The sequence below is a fragment of the Xiphias gladius genome, chromosome 15 (assembly GCF_016859285.1).
Source record: "Xiphias gladius isolate SHS-SW01 ecotype Sanya breed wild chromosome 15, ASM1685928v1, whole genome shotgun sequence".
Classification (NCBI taxonomy): Eukaryota; Metazoa; Chordata; class Actinopteri; order Istiophoriformes; family Xiphiidae; genus Xiphias; species Xiphias gladius.
In genome coordinates, this window is record NC_053414.1 from 18,154,346 (window position 1) to 18,178,596 (window position 24,251).

Genomic DNA, 24,251 nt, shown 5'->3' on the forward strand with positions numbered 1-24,251 from the left:
TTTTTTTTAAAATTGAATTCTCTTACCCTAGTTTTTGATCAGGTTTTTAATTTAGACTTTACTTTTCATATTGTGCCAGCTAATTTATAATTTCCGAAAACAAATTATTTAAGTGTAATTTATTTTTAACTCAAGTTTGAGTATATTTAGAGCTTACTGCAATTTGCAGTGTACCCTATGAAAGGTCCCACACCTGCACATAAAGCTATACACAAAGTATAGCTTCCGTTTTATATTGAGTTCATTTGATTTCCTATGAAAAAGTGCCATACATTGTTTCATTGGATGAAACTAAGAACATAAGAAGGCACACAACCTGCAATACATGTAATACTGTTTATCAAAGATTTGTGAGTTCAGGCATATGAGTAAGGATTTGTGTTTAGTGGCATGTGCATATATATGTGTCCCTGTGAGTATGTTTGTAGTTTGTAGGTGTCTGTTTTATATGTGTATATATATATATATATATATATATATATATATATATATATATATATATATATGCAAGCATGTGTAGTGCTTAGGGTAGAAAAGAGATTAGACTGCAATAAGTATCTGGTTCCGTGTGAGTTTTGTGGATCTTATTACTGCTGATGAAATGAAGAGGAAGGGTCACAAGGTTAAAGGTTTCTGCCCCGGGGATCAGCTAAGGGTGTGAAACAGAACCAAGCAGTTATTTTTCAGATGGATGGTGTTTCTCTTCTGTGATTGATTGGTATTGCCTGACCTATTGAAAGTGCAAAGAAAAGGCAAGATCGTTGACAAGATTGCCCATAACCAAAGTATGAAATGTCAAAATGTCAAAATCTGCTCTTGGCAGTTTATGATAGAGGCGCTGAGTAATTTCTCCTGTGGACTGGGTAGTGATGATCAAATGCCCAAGAGCCCTGCAGTGTTACACTGGTTAACATACTGGTCAACTCTAACTTCAGCATAGAAAGTTAATTCAAAAGTCTCTAAAGGAACAGGTTAACACTTTGGAGCAAACTGGAGCCAGCAGCCATAGCTTAGCTTAGCATAAAGACTGGAAACAGAGGGAAACAGTTAGCCAGCCTCCGTCCAAAGGTAACAAAATCTACTTAACCTGCATCTCTAAAGCTCACTAATTAATACATTATATTGACTGTTTAAACTGTACAAAAACCAAAATGTAAGAACAGCAAATAGTGTTTTTTTGGGTAAATCCGCTGGTTGTCCTGGTAATCCGTCACATAACCCCCCATAGATCCAAGAAGTGCTCTTTCTACACTATGTTTTTTGTAAAGATTAAACAAATGAGATATAATGTGTGAGCCTTAGAGATGCAAGAAGAGACCTTACAGTATTTGTAACCTGGTGGTGTACAGCTTTTATTAGTTAAAAAAATCAAAAATAGAGGTGGCAGAGGATTCACTTTTCCTAATGCCAGGGTCAGTTCAGGAAACGTCATCAAATTTCATGCTGAAGAAAAATGAATATAGCAAGTTTTTTCTGCTGTTAAACTAATAAATCATTTTTTACCCTTAAGATATTGGGAGGATTAACACGGTTAGACATTGTTTATTTAGAATGGGAGAAAAAAAAATCTGCTTTGACACTGCAGAAAAGTCTACAGTGACGTTGAGTAAGGAAAACAAGAAATGCGCATAACTCTAATCACAATGAACTTGTCCTTTAATATTCTTATTTTTAATTAACATGCAACTTATCCACTTAACTAGTGTCAGTCATCTAAATAATTCATGTTATATTTTCTGGAATAATTTATCGTACTGTATTAAAAATCAGCTGCAGGGATGATGTGCCAGCTCATGCCCATCCATAAAATGATTTTAAACCTTAAAAATAAAATTCCAAATTTAAATGCTTGACAACCTCTATCAATCAACTCCAGTGCAAATATCTCTCCGTAGAAGGCGACAGAAAGGGGTCACATCAAATCACAACATTTTCAGAAAATGCCAATCACAGTTATGGTATTATTTTAACTGGTTACTGCCGGTACTGGCATTAGGAGTAGCCGACTGTTAAATTATCTGGGCAGAGGGTATAAAATACACCTTCGAGTCAGTAGTCTCATACTCAGTTTGTAGCCCAGTGACCCATTGTTCCCTCAATAAGTTCTCCATCGTTATCTATCAATGTCAATCCATGAGTGAGATGGATTAGGCTGGGAGAAGGACAGTCCATGTTGATGAGAAAGAAAATGAAGCAGTTCTGCTGCCGAAGCTTCTCAGTGTCCCGCATCACTGGCCCACAGCAGCGAGGCTATTAGCAGCTAGCATAGCTGTGCGCCCATCCGTGAGTAACAGGATCTGACTACCGTTAGCTTAGCATTAGATTAGCAGGTGCACCCGTCTGTAAAGAGGCCTGGATAGCGTTAGCTTAGCTCTGGCGTAGATGTCTACTGGTCTGTGACTAATGCGCTGCGACCAGCACTGAGAAAACCCTCTGTTCAGCTCTATGGGAAGCCAGCTCTGACCCAGTAAAGTTGTGTACTCAGTGGGCAGCCCATGCGTTTCTTATGACCTGTGTATAAAAGAAGACCCTGTTTGATTAAATCCCCCCCTTGTGTTTCTAACAAATTAACCCTGATTAACTTGCCACTAGTCAGACCCTGGGGCAGCCATGGTGGGTAAGTGGCATGCTAATTGGACATGCATTACTACCGGCAGTAAAACTGTATTTTATCCTATGCTATTGCATCAGTCTAAAAATGATATTGTTAAAGTGATGCTTGGTGACATAGCCGGAAGTTGTAGATATACATACAGTGAAGTGCTACATCCAAGTCACAAGCATGCAGTTTTAAATGGAAAGAAAATTGTTGGACTCTGGATTTGGTTTAGATGGATGGACACTTTGTGAAACTTGAGTAACATCTTATCCTTAATGTGAGGTTTCATCAAAAGTTACGGCATTTAATTGTGTATAATTTAATTTTCTATGTTGAAGTAGCCCATTTTGCCAAATGTTTTTCAATTAACACTTATGTGTGCTGCAGAAGGATGATAGCTGTCTCTCTGTGTTTATTGGCCCCAGTAATCCAATTTCATTTCCAGGACGAAAGCGAGCAGCTGATAATTTGCTCTTAATGTGTCGGTTTGATGTTAATGTGTTTTAAGTTATGGTTCTGGCCAGCTGCCCACCCACTCTTGAGGCTGACTATCATGGCCCTGGCTCATGCCCTGATATTGGCCTTGTTCCTCAACTTGTCTGACAAGCCTGACTCAGTTCTCATTTGGGGAGTCATCAGCTAAACACCCACCACTACATACAAAACTATGCAGCTGGATCTTTCCCTGGCAAGGACTGTAAATTACTCATTACATGCCTAACTATCGACTTGAGCACACAGACATACACAGGAAAATGTGATGCGCAGGCACAGATGCTTGGCAGGTTGTGTCAGCATCTAGAGCAGCCTTATCAGATGCGATCAAAACTTCCAGCGCACAGACACAAATACTCACAAAAGCTATTCATCCACACAAACATGTGTCCATACAAACCCAGGATCATCATTAACATGTCCAAAGGGGATGCGCCTGATATCAATCTGATCAGGAAGTTCAAAAACCATTTATCCCCTTCCTCCTCTGAAGGATGATCCACTATTCAACCTGTGATCAGAAATAAACAAGCATTCAGCTCAAACACATTCACACACACACACACACACACACACACACACACACACACACACACACACACACACACACACACACACATACACACACGCATGCAGGATAGCTATAATTAATGTCTGGGCTTCCCCATCTGCTCCTTTTAGGCAGAACTATTGTCTATTACTAATGAAAGTTCAGCTTTCTCATTCTATATTCTTATCTTTGATTTTATGCTTCCTTGATAATCCAGCATCTCAGAGTTTATGTTTTACAATTTGTTACTTTGTTACCCACAGAATCAGGCAGAGTGGGTCCATTTCGTGCTGCGGCATCCATTGCTTTTTGTTGATTTGATTTGTTTGGATAGTCCTGTCTGCTTCATGCTTTATTTCGCATCAGATCAGCTAAGTGATTGAGGGCACACAAGATGAGGCCCAAGGGCACACAAATTGCAACATTTTGCAGAGGTTTGGAAAAGATTTGCAGGAATGAGTTCAGATCACCAAGCACAGTGCCCCCCAAAATAAATTCCACAAATATCTAGGCTAATTATTATTTTATTTAATGGACATTAATAGTCAGAGAACAGAATAATTTTAAGTATAGTGAAGTTGATTCATTTATACATGAAAAATGTCCTCAGGTTTTGTAAATTGTCATCAAATGTGAGATCCCAAGAATGAAGGGTGCATTTCACTCAAATGTGTGTTGCTTAACAAATATTCATATTCATATTCATAAATTTGTCAGAGTCAAAAAAAGTATGGAAGCCCATAATTTATCACACCTTTAAATCTCTGCTTTTACAACCTGAGATGTACAGTATCTACATCTTTCCTGGTTAGTTATATCTGTGCTCCCTCCCAAATATCTACTTTCCATTTTCTAGATTTATACAATTTCCCATCTTAATCTTAATACACTATATTCGAAAATCGTACTCCCTGAGGGTTTGTGCTAGCATCTGTTCTTACAAACTCGATCTCCATCGCTGTGTCCCTCTAGGTTAAGACAGCATCTGCCAGCTACAGTATGTCCCTGTGGTCTCCTACACAGTGCCATTAGCTTCATTTAGTCTTGTTATTTTTCTTTTTAACGTGCTACTCCACCGAACCTCCATCACCCCATTACAGTTTGTAGGTTCATGTAAGGGGAGGTATCCCAAAAATCTATCTATCACAGTAAAAACAAAATACAGTGCAGTGGATGGAGGAGAAGCACAGCAGAGTCTGCTGCCAGTCCAGTCTTTACCTGATTATCAGATGATGTATTTGTGATACATGTATGAAAATTATTTATGCAATAAAATTTTAATTCAGGGCACCATTGTTCTGCGCTACCTAAATGTAGTTCTTCTATATCTTTGATTTTAAATACCAAAAACACATGAAGACGACCCTTCAAAGTTTATCACACATCCTCAGCCACGAGTACAAAGTGGTCCGAAAAAGGGAGCTGACTTTGTAATCCCTGCCATCTGTTGTGTAGATCAGATCCCACTGTATGGCGACCTTTATGTAGGCCACCCTCCGTCCATCCCACACACACACACACACACACACACACACACACACCAAGAGGGGAAAGATTGGCACTGTCTAATTCCATCTAAATCTCTCTCTGCGGACCCAGTCAGTAGTTTGCCCTCACTTCCATCTTGGGTCATATTAGGGAAGAAGAGGAAGGCTGTCAGGAGCGTTTGGCGACATGCACGAGCACCTAAGCCTGTGACTACTCCAAAGCGCCCTGCCTGACCAAGTTTTTGTGTGAATTTTCCAAGTCCATCATCATTTTTGATTTTGTGTCCATGAAATAATAAAACCCTCTCCACTAAAATAACTACCAATATTGAAATGCCCTTTTGAGCTTGAACCCCCCCCCTCGGACAAAATGTCAATGCTTAATCCTACCAAGCAGCACGACCAGAAGACCCTGATGATCTTGGCAAAAGACAGAACAGTTGGGACACAGAGAGGGAGCAAAGAAGAGGATCGGGGATAGAAGAAGGAGGAGAGCAGGGGGGATGAATTTGGGGGGAAAGTAGTTGAGAGACGGGAGGAGAGGGGAAAAGAGAAAGAGGATGACATAAAGAGAGGGAAGGAGAGAAATAAGAGAGAAGAGGAACTGCGAGAGTGAGTAGGGAGAAGTGTGGAGCATACGGTTACACCCCCCCTCCTCATTAAGTCAGTCAATGTGACAGGAAAACTTACGTAACACCCGAGAGATGGAGGGAGGAGATGGAGAAAGAGTAACAAGGAGGAGGATGAAAGAAGGAGCAAGGAGAGCAGCTGTGAAGGGGGGGGGGTGATTCATTGGCAAAGAATTAGGAGTGGGCCAGATAGATAAAGGGGCAAAATTTGAGAAAGCAAGTGCCTAAGACAATTAAACAGCAGATATATGAAGAGAGTGATCGGGGCTAGAGAGATAAAGAGTATGGGGGGAAAGATAAAAAAGCAATTGAAAGATCTACCGTGCCTTTTAGTATGGCTCTGCTGGTTTTACACTTTTCATTTGTTTTGTGGAGGAGAGATTAGCAAGAGGATTAAGAGAGCGATTCTCCCACTCCTCATTCTTTCTGTTTCTCTCTCTCTCTCTCTCTCAGATGGGTGCACACATTTGCTCACTCAGTCATGGCATCACGGACATATACTATAGTATAATGGCATGCCTGTACAAACTGTGTGCATGCAATGATATACATATTAGGGCTAAAACTAAGCACTATTTTTATTTTTTATTAATCTGACAAATATATCTGATTAATCTGTTATTCATTTATTAGGCAGAATGAAAATAGTGGAAAAAAATCCCATCACAGTTTCCCAGAGCTCAGTGTGATGTCTTCAAATTGCTTGTTTTGTTCCACCCATAGAACAAAAATATATACATATACAATTTACAGTCACGCAAAAACAGAGAAAATTGCCAAATTCTCACAATTGAGAAACTGGACAAAGTGAATGTTTGGTATTTTTTGCTTGATGAATGCATTAAGCGATTAATCAATTCAACTGAATGGGAAAGTGGTCTCAGACTTTTGGACCCCACTATGGATGTGCATAGTTTGTGTAAAGATACAGGATGTAAATTGGCATATGCAAGGCTGAACAGTAAGCAGAGCGCATATGCACACACACTCACCCTCTCTCTCTCTCTCTCTCTCTCTCTCTCTCTCTCTCTCACGTACACACACTCTGTTCTGCTCAGTCACTGAGGTAGATTCGGCCGTGAGCCAGTGAGGTGTAGAGGTGACTGGGCAGCTTGGGGCTCTCTGACCATGTTTGCCAGTACATCTGGCTCGTTCTCTCTCTATCTCACCCAGTGTCCCCCCTCTCTTTTTCTCTCTCGTATCCTGCTCATCTTCCTCTCTCCCTTCACTTCAGTTGTTCATGCTTTTTCTCTTCCTTACCCATTCTGCTCTCCATCTCTCTCTCTCTCTCCATCATTTCTCTATCTAACTCGCTCTTCCGTTCTGCTGTCCCCACTCTTTCAGGACACACTCTCTCTTTTTCTCTCTTTCTCTGAAAAGCTTAGCTTTTCTCCCTCTCTCCCTCACTCCTTTTAAACAGCAAAAAGCAATTTTTCTCCCTTTGTCAGGGCGGTTGGCGGTAAGCCCTTAAGTAGGGATTTTCTGGTTTGGCTGGAATGCCATTAGGCGAGCTGGCAGTGACGTACCATGACTGACATGCCGAATCTTTTTGATGTCGTGATGTCACAATCCAGCGGAGGCTGTGGTTATGATATTGTTGGCGTCCCTGAAGCGAGGGGTTTTAGTGGTCATGTCAGGAGTAAGTCTTCATAAATCCTTTATGGCACAGAAATATTAAGCTTCTTTGGTGGTACAGGGACAGAAGGAAAAACATGGTGGAAAGTGCACACATGTGTACAGAAAAAAAGACACACACCTATACAACGCCAACCACATGCACAACTGCGCTGAAAGACAGATATAGGTGCGTGCGTACTCCAAGAATGGGCTCACACTGTAACACACAAACACATTAAAACCAGCCACGGCATTCAACAGTGTTCTGATCTATTTTAATGTGGATTTTTGAAACCAATTTAGTGACTGCATTGTCCTCCCCCTTTTTCATTCACTGTACACACACACACACACACACACACACACACACACACACACACACACACACACACATCTGGCATTCCCCGTTCACACACTCTTTTTTTAAGTCCAAAAGCAGTCTGTAAGCATCAGTGTTACAGATGTGTGAATGACAGATTAAGTGGTATTTCGGTGCTTAAGTGCAGTTACAGTAGATAAACACGATAATCCATGTGTGAAGAATCATTAATGTAGGACTGATGGTGATGTGTTGTCCTATGTAGAGCATTGTGTAACCCATCCGTCGAAAATTTTTCATCTCCTATGTTTTTCACATGTGTACACACACATACACACCAACTTTGAACTTGACCTAACTTTTCAATTGCATTGTTCCATACAGCAACACCCAGATTCACGCGAACCCCAGAAGACCAAACGGGAGTCCAGGGTGGAGTGGCTTCTTTCGTGTGCCAGGCCACAGGGGATCCACAGCCCAAGATTGTCTGGAACAAAAAAGGCAAAAAAGTCAGCAACCAGAGATTTGAGGTATGATGATGAGATACTGATTAAGGAACTCATTGCCATGTACTAGCACCGAATTCTGCTCATCCAAGAAAATATTGTAAACTAAAATGGGACTGGGTTAGTCTCCCACAGCAGAGCCACAATAGAGGTTCATGTAAAGCAGTATGACTGCTGCTGTTGGTGTCAGTTCTTGTCAGTGTTTTCCTGTTGTTATTTTCTTTGTATGCCTTTCATACAGGAAGCATTTTGACTTGAAGCTGACTTGAGCTGTAACGATTGGTAAATCAATCAATTAGTCTATCAAGAGAAAAAAGAATTGGCAGCTATTCTGATAATCAATTAATTGTACTCTCAGTTTTCTTGCTGAGAGGTAGAAGATCGATACCAGTCTCATATCTGTCCATTAAATGTATAGGTGGAGCCAGCCAAACAAGGTATTAGTGAGCATTAGAGGGGCTGATAGGCGGACTTTTTTAACACTGGACAGAGTCAGACCAGCTATTTACATGTTTTCAGTCTTTGTGCTAAAATAAGCTAACTTGCTGCTGGCTGACTGCTAGACTCATATTTGACAAAGGGGATGAGGTTCGTGTACTGTATTTCTTCTCATCAATCTCTTAAGAAAAGCAAAAAGGAAAAGTCATTTCTCAAGCACAAATACCAAGCATGACCTAGTCCTATACTCTCAGTTGTGAAGACCTACTGCTTCCTATTCATATGTGATGGTAAACTGAATATCTTTGGGTTTTGGACTGTTGGTTGGCCAAAACAGAACTTCTGAAGACATCACCCTGGGTTGTGGGGAAATAATGAGATTATGAACGCATTGTTTCCCCGTTTTCTGACATTTCATAGCCCAAACAATTAATCAATTAATCAAGAAAATATTCAGCAGATTCATTACCAATCAAAATTATTCTTAGTTGAAGCTTTAAATGGCTACCTTACAGTTAGGTTAGCCAGTTTCAGAGCTCTGGTAATGTGCATGCTAACTCAGTGGAATTGCCTAAATGAAACAGAGCCATTAGTTACACCTGTGCTTTTCCTTTGATGACAAATCAGAGTACCTGCTGTGAGATGGGTGTATCATTACCAATGTCATTACTGCAATAAAAGTTCACATTTAAGTCAATAATGAAGGTTGTGTTGTGTTTTTAGTACAATAAAGAGCCCTTTTCTGGGATCACATGAACACCATCTATTACCATTATGCATATAAAGCCAAAATTATACTGTTAAAGATTTGATCAGTTTACCTGCTTTTCTTCATTTGTACTCCAAAGGTTATACAACTGTGTGAAATGCTATCTGCTCCGACTCTTTCATATGTCAGATGATGCCTTAGGCTACAGTATATGAGATCCTTAAATGATCAGCCTTATTAGTTTCCCGAAGGCTCTAACCTTTGATTTATTTCCCCACCTCACAAGTCACTCATAGATGGAGATGTTGAACCAGCCTCTCTCTCTCTGCCCAGTCAGTGTCACCCCGAGCCTGAGGGTGCGTTTCCACTTTAATAAGTCGAGTTTCCTCCCAGGTTTAAGTTCATCTTGGTGTCTTTCTGTTTGTGATTAAATCACTCGGGGAGATATTTTATTTTTAATCTACCCTATATAAGCTCCAACTACCTACTGTATATTTCTCTCTGCTGTCCTGTCCGTCACGAGCTGCTGTGGGATTTATTTTTATTGGATTTCAGTCAGCAGAAACCTTCTCAGAATTCAGAATCCAGATCTACTACATGCATATATTAAACTTATGCAAGAGCATTTATAATGCACAATCCAGTCGTTCTGAAAGAACTAAAGTTTTTACATACCATAAATATGAAAAGGACATGAGACACAATCAAGGACATATTCTTAACAATCCCTTCCTAGTCAGTGGTACCTGAAATCTATTTTAATGTATAGAGTTATTGATCCTAAGCTGTGGATCCAGATATACCTTGTGGCTATGGGTTACACCTGACTAGTGCTCTCATATTTCCCTGGCTCTGTCCCTTCAGCTTCTCTTAGTGAACGAAAAACTAGGAAAAACCCTTCAAAACCTTTTTTGTCTCTGAAAATTAGTGTTCATCACTGAGCTGCAAACAATGTTGAAGGTAAAATTAAAACCAAACATCAAAAGTAGTAAGGGTCCAGTGCTTCAACTAAACATTTGAACAAGTCTGCTGCTAGTATATCTGTACCACAGTGCAATATATTAAAGCTTAATGAATCTGGAGGAGGTTTCTTAAAACTTGCAATAGCTCATTTTGGAGGTAGTGGAAAGAAGCTGTAAACACAGCACTGACATATTATTGGCTTTAAAGTTGATATAGCTATAGCAAACTTTTTGAGAAAACAGTTGCTTATTTAAAAATCCAGCAGATATGGAATATTAATGGATAATTAAGATATTAATGCATATTTGGCATTAATTTAAAATTGTCTGTCTGGCCTCCAGGCAAATGCAACTCCAATATTACCTCTCTTCTTAGCTCTGTTTTGGTCTCCAACAACTTTTTAACTGAAAAACAGTCGCTTGCTGAGGCTAAAAGAGCAAACTAAAAACGACCCCTTTCACTTTACACCTCACTTGTTCTGATGTTATTATAAAAATATAAATTTTATCCTTTTTAACATCTTTTTCCCACTAACAGGTGATAGAGTTTGATGACGGGTCCGGCTCGGTCCTGAGGATCCAGCCACTGAGGACCCCCAGAGACGAGGCGATTTACGAATGTCACGCCTCCAACTCTGCAGGAGAGATCACTGCCTCCACCAGACTAAGTGTGCTACGCGGTCAGTGTGAACACACACACACAAGCTATGTTTCAATCTAACTATCACGCACCATTTTTAATTGCTGTAAAGAAAATTACATAAATTCATAACACTTTATTTTAATGCCCTCTCTTCAGCATTTGTAATATATATACAGTTAATAAATTCTTTCTAACACACTCTAATGTATATGTAAGTAGATATGAGGGCATTTTTAAGGTGTTATGCTGTATTTGTCATCAGCGATAACTGCTGTGAAGCATCTTTAACTGATGTATAGATAGATCATCTAATGGATTCCAAAGTGTATTTGCATCCATAAGAAAAACCGTATGTAAAGGTACAACTACAGTAATTTCACTTCAACCATGGTTTTGTTAGCGTTAGCAAGAGTCCATTAATGCAGATAGTGATGTTGGTGTTAGTGGAGTCCATTAGGAGAACATTATGTATTGGTAGTTTGAAGCTCAAGAGTGTCTGAGTGAGTGAAGCTGCTCAAGTGTGGATAATCACAACGCCTGCCTTTTACAGTATTGTTCTACCATCTCATCTCGCTCTCTTTCTTTCCCTCTTGTCTCTCTGAGGGGTAATAACACAGTCTACAGTTCTTTCTACTTTTGTTTTTTTTCTGTCTTGTCTGTGTTTTTGTCTCCCCAAGTTCATTCCCTCGTACCTTCTCTTTATTTTTTTCGCCTTCTTTCTCTATCTTTTTGTACAATTTCCTCCGTTTCTCTGTCTCGCTCTCTTCTCTATCTCTCCACATGCTCTTAGGTCCACTACACAGCAACCTCTAAATTATTCACATCAGACCACTCTTTGCATCTTCTGTGCTGTTCCGCTCCATCCATCCAGAATTTTTCCTGTCTCACATGGTTGTCTTTGTACGTGTGTGTGTGTGTGTGTGTGTGTGTGTGTGTGTGTGTGTGTGTGTGTGTGTGTGTGTGTTTGTGTGTGTGTGTGAGTGTCAGTCTGTGTCTGTATGTGTATGTGTATGTGTATGTGTATGTGTTTGCGTGTGCGTGTGCGTGTGCGTGTGTGTGTGTGTGTGTGCAAACATGCTGAGTTGCGTGTGTACATCTGTACGCGCTCTCGCTTATGTGTCTCTGCATCTATTTTTAATTTTTCCTGCCTCCCTTGATGGAAGCTTCTATCCGCTCTTTTTCTTTATAGAGAAACAACCACTCCTGTGCACACACACAGGTGAACACATATACGTACACATACTCACAAGCACATACACAAACAAATACTGTATATCCTCAATCTAAGACAGTCAGCCTTTCTGTAGTCATTAGCCTCTTTCTATTCCACTGAGAAGTCATTGTGTTATGGATGAATAAGAGGCCACCTGGGAGCGGCTAATAGCCCCTGATAGACTGTCAGTCCAAATGGCAGTACAAAGTACACACACACACACACACACACACACACACACACACACACACACAGAGTCCTGTCAGTCATGTCTCCTTGTCTCCCCTGACTCTGTAAAGACACAGCTCCAGTGACTGACTGACTGTCTGACAGGACGGATCCGGTGTTAAGGTCAGCCAGCTTAATTACTGATGATTACAAGCTGGCTAATTGAAATCTTGGCTTCCAGTAAATGGCTGTGATTGGCGGTGGCTGAAATAATAATGAACTTTAAAGCAATTATATGCTTTAGGATCCAGTGTACAGTCAGATACTGTATAATTCATGATTGGGAAATAGTTGAAGGGGTGTCTGTTTGAATGAATCAGCGCGAGTCTTGGACAAAGTACTTGGGGCCAGAAAATAAAGTTGTAAATAGAAAATATAAAGTTGTAAGGTTCTAACTAATTTACATCCTTAAATTTGTGGGACAATTTTTTTTTTTTTTTTTTTTTTTAACCACTGGAGACTTCAAGCAAAGTACTTGCACAGATCTGGTAACATGGTGACATTCCTACAATGAATGGGAAAAGGAACATGAGGGGTCAGATGATCAGACAAGTTGTTGACAAGCCCATAGTTTAGCCAGATTATTTATACCAATTTATTTGGAGATAAAACTGAAAATGAGTTCAACAGAGTGCAGCAGAAAGGTTGGTAACACAAGTGCAGTGGGTCAAATTTGAACCAGAAAGGGGATCTGTAAACTGCAGTGGATATTTACAACAGACAGTTTGGATAATAATTTTACTGTTCACCTTTGTTTTATCTTCCAAACAACTTTTGCCAAGCTGGGGCCAGCTACTCGCTGTTTCTTGCCCCATCTGACTTATTTCTAAGGACATCACCATGTTCTCAGATCTCAAAGCAGTTAGTCCCAACAATGGTACTATTACTAAGGATTTTTTTTAAGGGTCAGAACTAAGAAAATTAGACCGAGGCTGTAATAAAATAAAATTTACTATATAATTAGATTCCTTATAATACAGACATATATTCCTACCTGAGTCAGTCCTGAATGACAGAAACAAGTTTGTTTGTAGGGTCACATATTTAATTTTGGCTACTAATACAGTAGTAAGCTCATGCTGTAGTTCCCATGATTGTAAAACCAGACTTAACGTGCAGTTTTCCAGATTTACAGATGACAAACCCAGCGAGTGATGTGTGTGGATTTCATTTTGGGTCTCATATAAAGAGGACAGTGTTCGCATTGCAGTTCCCATGATTATGAGACCAGGCTTTTCTATGAGCTGTGAAATTATCTGGATCGCTCACAGTGAAAACGCTGAAGTGGGAGCACATCCAAATGAAACAGTGGGATGTGTGGAAGGCTCCTTCAGCAAGGGAGTGTGGGGTTATGCATCTGCTCTGACCTCAGGGGGTTCTTAACTGTCACTGTTGAGCAATACAGTCTCACACACACACACACACACACACACACACACACACACAGATATGCTGGAGCAGCTTTGTCCCAAACATGCTTTAGTGTTGCTTACACCTGTCCGCATGAAGGATGGTGGAAGGCTAGTTATGTGCATGTGTGTATGTGTGTCATCTCATTCAGTCAGCCCTCAAATGCTTTCACTCATATCACTTCACACCTGGTCAGCTTTAAATTTAAAAAGCTCACGTTTTGTTTCCGTCTACACAAGAGTTTGTGTGTCTTTGTGCATCTGTATATGTGCTTTTTGTGTGTGCATTTTCATCCGGTGCATGTGCACTGGTGCAAGAGGGGAAGAGAGCGATGCATGATCTCAGCGAGTAGCATTGCAACTGTGCGTCCTCAATGTTCAGTTCAGTGTCCCACCCCAGGTAGATGAAATAGAATGCATTATTCCTGCCTACGAGGGCTGGCTTTGAAGTAAGCGTTTGCATAATGAAAGCAGGGAGAATCAGGATTGTTATGCTCTATGGGTCCCTTGTGCTCTCCCTCTCTTTCTTTCTGTTTTTCTCCCTTTGTTTTCCTTTTTGTCACTCTTTCTTTGTCGCACTCATTTCTATTCTATTCTATTCTACTCTTTCTCTTTTTTTGCACTTTTACCCTCCTTCACCACACGCCCACACAGACACACTAATACACACAAACATCTTTTCATCTTGTTCTCTTGGTTAATCATGTCTATGTTTCCATTTGTCGGGCGTTGTGATTGATTGAAACCGGAGCTGTTAAAAGGCCACACACACACACACTCGCGAGGCCAGTGTCTCACGAGCCGTTGGCTATGGTTCGATGGGCTAGTACCAGAATTAGCCTCTCCTTGGCGGGGTACAGCGCTAGGATTTCCCGTTAATGAGGCTCTGCGCGGTTGAGGAGGATAAAGTCACAAGGGATCCTGGGTAAAAAAGAAAAAAAAATGGGGGAAATATTAAAATAGACTGCCTCCTAGATCAAATACATCGCAAACACATGCAGGAACACATTCTCCCTGCTCATCTGTCTTTTTTCACCATGTCTATCTTTATCCCCTTTTCAGTGGATGACTCATGAATCTGACATTTTACCTTGCAGTTTCAGAGTGCAGCCTTGAACCAAGTTAGGGATTTGTTTTTAAAAACTGATTTTCTCTGAGCCTATCTGATTCCAGGGGTTAATACAGTTAGCTTTTCAGTTTGACTGAGTTCTGTTGTCGTTGATCCCCCACCTCCTCGAAGCATTGTCCCCTCCCTTCTCCTAAGTCTGCTACTTGAGCTGAATGAAGTTGGCCAACTGCCTTTGATTTCCTCTATCACAGTGGAATGACTCTTCATGTTTGATTTAATTGCCTCGGATGTCTATGGTATCACATTTGATTTGTCATCCCAAAAGTCCCAGTCGATGTGTCTCTATTGGACTCACCTATTAGCTTTTATGCAAGGGGTGAACTTGCAGACAGGTTTGTGTGCAATAGACTCAGCTGGACAAAAAGTGTAGCTGAACTGCCACTGATTCCCAGCAGAATAGAGAGTATTTGATTTTCAACTGATTCTTATTCGAAGAGTGGTTGCCCAAAGCTTTAGTGAGGTAGTTTGTCAGGTGGAATGAAATGTTACTTATTCTATTTGACCTCACTATTGGATTCTTCAAAAGTCTTGCCTCTGGGCTCAAGGCTCATGTAAAAAATATTTTGAGTCTAAATTGAATCTAAAGTTGACTCTTGCGTTTCCCTTAAAACCTTTTCACACTGGAATAGTGAATCTGGGAAGTTCAAAACCTGTTCGGCATCAGTTCAGGGCTTAAGCTTTTTCTCTTCAAGTATGAACATCATGTTATCTCATATATTGAGCAAAGACTATATTGCTTTAGTTGTGTGTTGGCTCAGATTCTCAGGTACTAGATTCAAACGCACAACTCAGAAGCAGACAGGTTAATTCAATGTAATTCAGTTCAATGTAAAAAATATTCATTAATATGAGCAGATATAAACTTTTACAAGGCTTTTATCACAGAGCAGAAAGTTTCAGTCTGGTTGTCATGAACTTAAATGTGGTTTCATTTTGTCTGTCTTATCAGTCACTGCATGGGGAGCCTATTGAACTCACTATGTGTACCTACCTACTAAAATAAAAAGTAGGCAATCTGGCAACACTGATAACAGAAAGAATTAGTAGCTGGTAAACTGAGGAAAAATGATGGCAAATTAATTTAAGAATGGGTTGTAGCCATGATAAGGTGATATGATCATGTGAAAGCTGGAATTACATTTCCATGTGCAAGGTTTTGCGTGAAATTCTCCTAAGGGTGACACTGGACATTGTAATATCAAGATATTATCCTACTTTATCCTGTGTGGAAGGTAGTTCTTACTAATCCTTATACATGTGGATGTCCTATTGGCTCATTTAGAGAAGTGAAACAGTATGCCAGTGATTTCCAACCAAGGGCATTTGTACATCACAGGTTAGTTCTGCAGTTACTGGGGGGGGTACCTAGAAAAAAATAGAAATGACTTTGTAAATATAAATATACATATACAGTATATGCACATGTGCCTTAAGAAGGAAAGTCAACAGATAGGATTAAAAATTGGTGTGATGTTGCCTTTAGTTTATTTATTATTTTTATCTGAATCATGAAAAGTCAGAGAGATGAAGGGGTACTTCAGCTAACCTGATAGGAGTGCGGGAGTACATGACAAAAAAAGGTTGGGAACCACTGCTCTGTGCTACCAAGCTGGAGATGTGAGTAATGTCCAGCTCTGTTTTACTCCTGTTTCTGATCTTTCCAGAGGACCAGCTGCCCTCGGGCTTCCCCACCATAGACATGGGTCCGCAGCTGAAAGTGGTGGAGCGTTCTCGGACCGCCACCATGCTCTGTGCTGCTAGCGGCAACCCTGACCCAGAAATTACCTGGTTCAAGGATTTCCTGCCAGTCAACACATCCAATAACAATGGGCGAATCAAGCAGCTCCGCTCAGGTAACCTATGCTTGTATCCCTCTGTTCCTTTCCTTTCCCTTCACTCCTGGCTTTTATTTCTACCATAAGGTTTTTTCCCTTCTACTTTGCTTTTATCTCTCTTACAATATCCACTCCTTGTTATCCTCCCCATCTTTTCCCACCCAAACCAGTTTTTACTTCTCTGTTCCCACAAAGTTTCTGTTCTTTTTGCCCTCGTTCACCCCTTTTCTTATTGCTGTTCCACACTCCCCCTGCTGTGGTTACTGGCTGTGTTTCTCAGCTGCCCCCCTCTCTGCTGCTGCTGTGGTATGATTTGACTGTGTATGGTTGCCAATCCTTCTATTCTCTTCAAGGCCTTTAAAAGTGAACTCCCATCTTTTCTCCACTTTTTCTCCAAACTCTCTGAGGTCTTCCTGGGCAAATCACCATCACGAACAGTTTAATTTTTCACTTACTAAAAACATTATAAAATATTTGTAACAACACGCATCAGTGTGTTCCATGTCTCTTAGCAAATTTCTCTACTGACAGAATTTGCAAGGTGAACCCAGGTGATGGTGGCATGTACTGAGGGATTGGCCTCCCCAAAATAGCTCACTGCTGTGACTAAATAATCAAATAACCTTTTGTTTTTCCTTATTTCCTGAAAAGCATGTCTTGGGTGGTGTGAAATTAACTCACAGACACTATGTCCACTCTTTTTGAGGAAAATACATTGACATATTTTTTTAAAAACTAAATACTGATTACTGGGAAAAACACACAGAATAAATTCTGTTCAAGTCTAGCCACTCAATCCATTTCAATCAGGTTTTCTATAGCCACAGTAGTGTGTAAAATCCAAACTTGTCGTAGCAAAGTCCCCTCCACCCTCAGTCCTCCTTCTGCTTCCAGGGGCCAACTCTGGACCCAAAACCCCTTTCTTGTGACTGGACACCCAACTCTCTGGCTTCTTTACGAATAACAACCTCTTTGCTTCTGTCCCCGTTTTTTGTTCATTCTCTGGCTTAACCCTCAACACCCTGCTAAGACTCCCTCTTTGACCTTTATTTTACAACATTTTTATAAATATATATATTTTTTTAATTCTAAGTATTTAAAAAATTGTTACAATTTAAAATGTCAAATGTTTTAGCCTTGCTTCCTCTGTGTGATGATTACAAAATAGTTTACTTTTGCGATTCTTTTAAGCACAAAACATCTGTGTAAATAATCACTAGCCATGACTTTTTTTTTTTTGTGGAGTTCCCGTGCTTTTTCAAGGTGTTTCTACTAAGTCAACTCCTCTGTGTAACCAATGGTCCAATTGTAATGCCATGTCTATGCTGTTTCTTTTCTCTCTGTATCTTTTTAACCACAGAGTCCTTTGGTAAGTGCTTCTGTTCCAAGGCCCACACCTTCACTGTCCACTTTTCTATATACTGTTCACTAATGTTGCTACTCTTGCTGCTGCTGCTCACCTTTAAAAATGTTGAGGTGTTATTAAAATGCATGGCATGCATTTTACTAACAGTCACACACACAAAGATAATATAAAGCAGAGATGTACACACACACACACAGAAATACACACTCAATTCTGCAGGCACCCATACATTGTTTTGGTTAAAGCAGTGGTTCTCAAACCGGGGGTGGGCCCTCCTGGGGGGGCATAACGCCACTGTAGGGGGTCATGGATGACCAGGGGAAAAATATGGAATGACACTAAGTTGAATGAGTATCATTTATATAGGGAAAATAATAGAACATGAGTTTGCTGATGCTATCGTACTAACCTTTATTTCACTAAAATTCAACTTGGATCATTTTTTATTAGTTGCTTCACCTATCATTGTTGATGATTGATATAAAATGTTGGGGTGTGGTGAACTTTTCTGGGCTTCTGAAGGGGACATGCAATAAAAAATTGAGAACCACTGGTTTAAAGAAACATACTATAGGTGCTACAAACTGGATATATAAACACACAGGGACATGCATACACGTACCAACACTAACACACATCTCTGTCACTCTTCAGGTAGTTGGCCTCACCCTCACCTGTGCACCTGCAGCCTTTCCACACCCAAAGAACTACAATAACCTTCTCCTCACACTCACCTATTTACTTTTCCACTCCTCACTTATTCAGTTATTCTGTCCCTCACTCACTCACCCACTCACCCACTCTGTCATTCACTCACCCACTTACTCTGTCCGCTCTGCTGTATAGAGTTACCAGTCAATAAGCCATCAACTGTAGACAGCTGGTAGGTAGGCCTCTGGTGGAGCCACTGTAAGGAAATCAATAGCTACCAGGTTTCAGACTTGTAGACGTTGACTGTAGAGTATAGTAGTGTAATTACTAAACTTGGTTACCGTAGTGTAGAAATAGTGGTCTGGTTGTGGACACGCGCAGTTTTTTAACATGAGTGTAATAGAGCTAGACAAGGTATAGTAGTTCAGAAAATCCACTCTTCAATTCTCTTACACAGTTATATGCTGTAAATCATTTTTGTGATATTTGATCATTTTGCCATACAGTGCTGTGATTTCCATTTCTTTGGCTACATTCACTTTGTCAGTGATTCCTTCTTTTCCTATAGAGAACATGCCCGGGATATACAGTACATCTATACATGAATCAAGTGTGTGTTCACTATAGCTTAGATCTTTTCCTTGGAGCCAAAGTAAGACTCTCACCTCTTAAAGCTGAAGTGATTAATTGATTAATCGATTAGTCAATGACAGAAAATTAGTTTGAAAACAAATTTGATAGTCAATGAATCATTTAAATATTTTTTCAAGCAAATACACCAAATAGTCTCTGGTTCCAGCTTCTTCAATGTGAGGAATTGCTGCTTTTCTCTGTTTTATACCTTTGTAAAATTTGTATTTTTTGAGTTTTTCCATGTTTGTTTGAAGAAGCAAGCAATTTTGTTTACAATTTGAAGGCATCACATTGGGCTCTGGTAAACTGTGATCAATCTTAACTACTCTCTGACATATTATTGGCCAAATGATCAACTGGGAAAATAACTGGCAGATCAAACAATAATGAAAATAAATGGTAGGTAAAAGACCCCAAGGCATGGTTTAGGTTTTCTATTAACTTGTCATTTGCAAGTACCTTCATCGTTTCAAGTGTTAATTGTAAAATATTTATAAATTTGTTTTGCAGCCCAACACCAAACACAACATTTCTTGTGGCTGCGCTGCATTCTGGATGGTTGTTTAGTGTCTCCATCCACTTCTACAATGGACCTCTCAGAGTTTGACTACTGACTGTCCATTCAAGATATTGAGTCCACAAACACATCCTTGCTCTTTGATGCTTAGGGGCTGAGAAATCCGCTTGACATTTACTGCTGATGTTTTTAATTGTTGGCTATTTCTCTGCTGTCAGACAGTGGCCACGATGGAAGGATCTTGAGTTGATGTCACATTGTCAACCTTTTGCCAGTTGCCTGGGAGATTTAGAAAAAAAATACAACACCAGAAAACAAAAAACAAATCGATACAAATATAGTTTAGGGACAATGTCAATTTTTTAAAAAGTGTTTAAGCGTTGGAGGGTGGATTTTTCCTTTAGGATCATTTACACAATCTATAGTAAAATATGTTTAAGTACTATAATCGACACACTATTCTACTAGTAGGATTACACCTTGTTTTGATCTACATGGAGGACGAGAGCAGGTTAAGACTCAGGGCAGTTAAGTTACTTACAGTCCCAGTCCACCTCTTAGAGACCTAGCCGAGAGGACTGCAGACACTACCCTACTCCTAAAACCACATCTCCCCCTGCTGCAAGTCAATGAAGTCAAATCAATAACCCATCTCCTTATAGCTCTGTCACTGTCTGTCACTCTGACTCTCTAGTATCTGTCTTTCTCTTCTCAGGCTTATTCTGTCTTTATTTATTCAGTCTTTCCTTTTATGCCTCTTCTTCCTCTCACTCTCTAAGGATCTATATTTTGAATCTTTCTCTCTAATTTGATTCTTCTCCTCCCCCCACCCCCCACCCCAAGTCCCTCCCTCCCGTATTCCCTTCTCCTTCTGTGGTACTAACATTTTCTTCTTCTTCTCCTTCTCTAATCTCGTGCATTCATTGCCCAATCAGGTGGCACGCCCATACGAGGTAAGACTGCTGGGAGGACCAACATGACACAGTGGCCCGATTCCTTTTCAACCCCTGGTTCCTGCTTGTCTCACAGATCTTAAAAAGCAGCTCTGGATGGCCTAATCAATATGGATTTAGTCCAAAAGACTCAAGACTCTGCCATATTGGTCATATCCATCCAGCTGCTTCATATCTGCAGTAGGCACGAGAGGGGAATTGGAATTGAGCAAGCAATTCATTATACTATGACTTTTAATCACCTCCCCTCTTCTCATCTTTCATCCTCTCTTCATCCTTTCATTTTTCCATCTCAGCCTCAACCTTCATTCAATAACACAGAAATCCATTGCTTCCTTTCTCACCATATTGTGATCTCTCTTTTGTATTCATCAGTTTAACATCATTTAGCTTTTTACATATTCTTTGTTTCCAGTCTTAAGTATGGTGTGTTTACAACTTGTTTTGGCTTTTTTGTTGCTTAGTTTGAGGTAACAAAGCATACTATCATTTTTACCTCTGTTTGTTTGCTCTTTTAATTTTTTTAATGACCTGTTTTTCTTTTCTTTTTCCTTTTTTGGGTCTTGACCTAAGCTTGGCCCAGCCTCTCCTTCTACCTTGTCTATATTTGCCCAATCAAACGTCCCAGTTTTGTTTTCCCTCCCAGCTGTTATTCGCTCAGCCTGAAAAGTCCAGATGGCGAAGACTCAGACACACTTGCAGACATTAGTGTGCTCATACACATACACATTAACACACAAATCTGCTCACACACACACGCACATTTCTTCATGGTTTTTTACCATTATTTTCTCTTTTCTCTCTCATTACCAATAAAAAGCCCCAAACAACCACTTTTTTGATAAAGTTTTTATGGGCGCTTTTTTGCCTTACCACACCATCTTTGAAAAACCACTGGTTGACTTTTTTGACAGTTTTTCTATTTTCAGGGAGCGAGAAAGCATCGGTCCCTTCCCAAGGCTTTGCGTATGTCGTTCCTTTTTTTTTAATTTGTTGGCCGTGATGGAGGTCGGTTGATGTCTTTACCTCCTTATTGGGTGTGTTTTAAAATGACATCACATTCCTGATCCCATTGGTGGATCCGAAAGGGTTGGGGATGTCTTATTGCCATGGCAATATCTTTATCAAATTTTATCCTTGAAACCTGCAACATGATTTGCTCCCTAATTTAACTGTATCTCAATTTTCAGCAAAGAATTTTCAAAATACTGTATTTGTGACTGGATTTCTTCACATTTTGGCTGCTTGGTTTATTTGTTTCTGGCTTGCATGAAGACTACATTCTCCGTTTTTGTAGGCTTTGTATCAGTGTTTTTTTTTTTTTTTTTTGTTTTTTTTTTGTCTTCCCATTTCTAAATCAGGAAGCTGACCCCTATTTTAGGCTGAGTCTTGCTGACAGTGGTAGAAAATCGTTAATGTCTCCCTATAGACTTGGCTCCCTTTTTAGCCCCTTGTTCTTCATATAGACTTCAACTTGTTTTTGCTGAAAACTCAGATTCATTTACCCTCTCTCCAGTTTTTACCTTTAATATGTTGATATATTTATGTACTATACCCAGCTATCTGAAGTCGTCCAGTTTTGTGTGATTGCTCTTTCTTCCTCTCTACCTTTCTGTGTGACTTTTTCTCTATCTTCTACTATTCCTCTCCATCCCTCCATCCATCTAGGTGCCCTCCAGATAGAGATGAGCGAGGAGTCAGACCAGGGGAAGTATGAGTGTGTTGCCACCAATAGCGATGGGACACGCTATTCCACCCCAGCTAATCTCTATGTCAGAGGTAAGAGGGGGATAAAAAACCAGCCACCAGCCAGTCCAATTAGAGCACTTAGATTTAAGGATCATATTGGTAATGAATGTGCAGTCTGGGGCGTCTTTTCAAAAAGGATATTCATACATTTTTTACATAGACATCTTCTGTTAGGAATTTGAATTTATCATATTAATGTGACATGATGCAACAAAACTTTCTGTGTTGTATAATTCTTTATCTCTAGAGTCATAAAACAGGATGGCTTTAAAATGAGAGCTCCTTTACATCAAGTTAAGGCTGGGCTGAATGTTTCACTCAGGCTATTAATCTCTCTGCCCTCCCTTCTCAGCCTTTAGACCTTAGAGAAAAACCAAATCATTGTCTGGTTAAGACTTGTGTTTCTCCCCAGATCTGACAGGCATCTCACCTCCTCAGGCACTGTTTCCTTCAACACACAGAAACACACTCACACACACAGACACACTCGTACCCACCAAATGTTTGAATCTTAAAGACATTTTTATTCCTGGGGCATTTTGCTCTGTTGTCTGCCACCCCCCCAACCCCTCCAAAAAAAGAAGAAGAAGAATAAAACCTTTAAACAGAGTAGCACGATTTTCTGACTACAACATTGCTCCTGGGGATACGAAACAAAAACACACACACACGGCCGGATGCACGTGCAAAAACACACACATCTATGTCATACACTAAAATAAATACATCTAAATAGAGAGAGAGAGAGACACACACACAAATCGCACAGAGTCAGTGATGTGCATCTAACAGTGCTTGCAGGGCCAGTAAAGTATTGCGGTGCTGCTCAGTGAGTGTTTGACAGGCAGTCAATGGAGACAGCCGGCAGTTGGCTTTCACCAACACTCGGGCCATTTATGGCCTCTGCTTTTTTCTCTTTCTTCTCCTCATTTCTTTCTCTCTCATTCTTCCCTTTTCTCTTTGGCTTTCCCTCTGTCTGTTGACACCTTGCCATGCTCCTTTGTCTAACTTGTTTTCTCTCCCTGTCTCCTGTCTCCTCTCTGATTTTCCCTCCTCCTCCTCCTCCTCCTCCCGTCGCGCTATGTCCTACCTCCCTCTGCAGAGCTGCGAGAAGGTTGGTACTGTAACGACTGTGTGGCTCTTTTGAGTCTCTCCCGAGTATTTTCTTTTCTTCCATTAAACTGCCATTTGTGTTTGTGTGTCTTGGCTGTTTTATGTGCAGTACTGAAGGTTTAAACCTGCCTGTTCAGATTGCTCCTTTGAGATATACTGTACCCTGTGTTCTTCTTTTGTCTTTTTTACCTGTGAATGCATGTGTGTTTGCTGTGAGGATTTTTTGTGAGAATCTTTTGTGTTTCAGTTCATAAAATATTTAATGGAGCGCACATAAAAAAACCATGAATAAAACATTTTGATATCACATCCGCCCTGGTGGTGATGTATCAGACTGTCTGAACGCTTGCAGTCTACTTTGAATACCATAAAACTTCATCTCAGAGCACATGGCACAACAAAAAACAATCATCCTACAGCGTATAGACCCAGATTGTCATCTACTGTACTGCACTTTACTGAACAACACTGTCATGAATTTTCTAATCATCTATTTTTTTT

The 24,251-nt window shown here is 40.2% G+C and overlaps 1 protein-coding gene across 1 annotated transcript in view; it reads left to right on the plus strand.

Moving 5' to 3' along the window:
• Nucleotides 1-24,251, plus strand: part of ptprdb (protein tyrosine phosphatase receptor type Db) — a 93,193-nt gene that overhangs the window by 32,201 nt on the left and 36,741 nt on the right. The window contains exons 3-8 of the mRNA XM_040146910.1: nucleotides 8,081-8,226; nucleotides 10,850-10,991; nucleotides 16,598-16,786; nucleotides 18,129-18,137; nucleotides 22,557-22,667; nucleotides 23,740-23,751. Of these exons, the coding sequence (XP_040002844.1) occupies nucleotides 8,081-8,226; nucleotides 10,850-10,991; nucleotides 16,598-16,786; nucleotides 18,129-18,137; nucleotides 22,557-22,667; nucleotides 23,740-23,751 (609 nt within the window). The remainder of the gene's footprint in view (nucleotides 1-8,080; nucleotides 8,227-10,849; nucleotides 10,992-16,597; nucleotides 16,787-18,128; nucleotides 18,138-22,556; nucleotides 22,668-23,739; nucleotides 23,752-24,251) is intronic.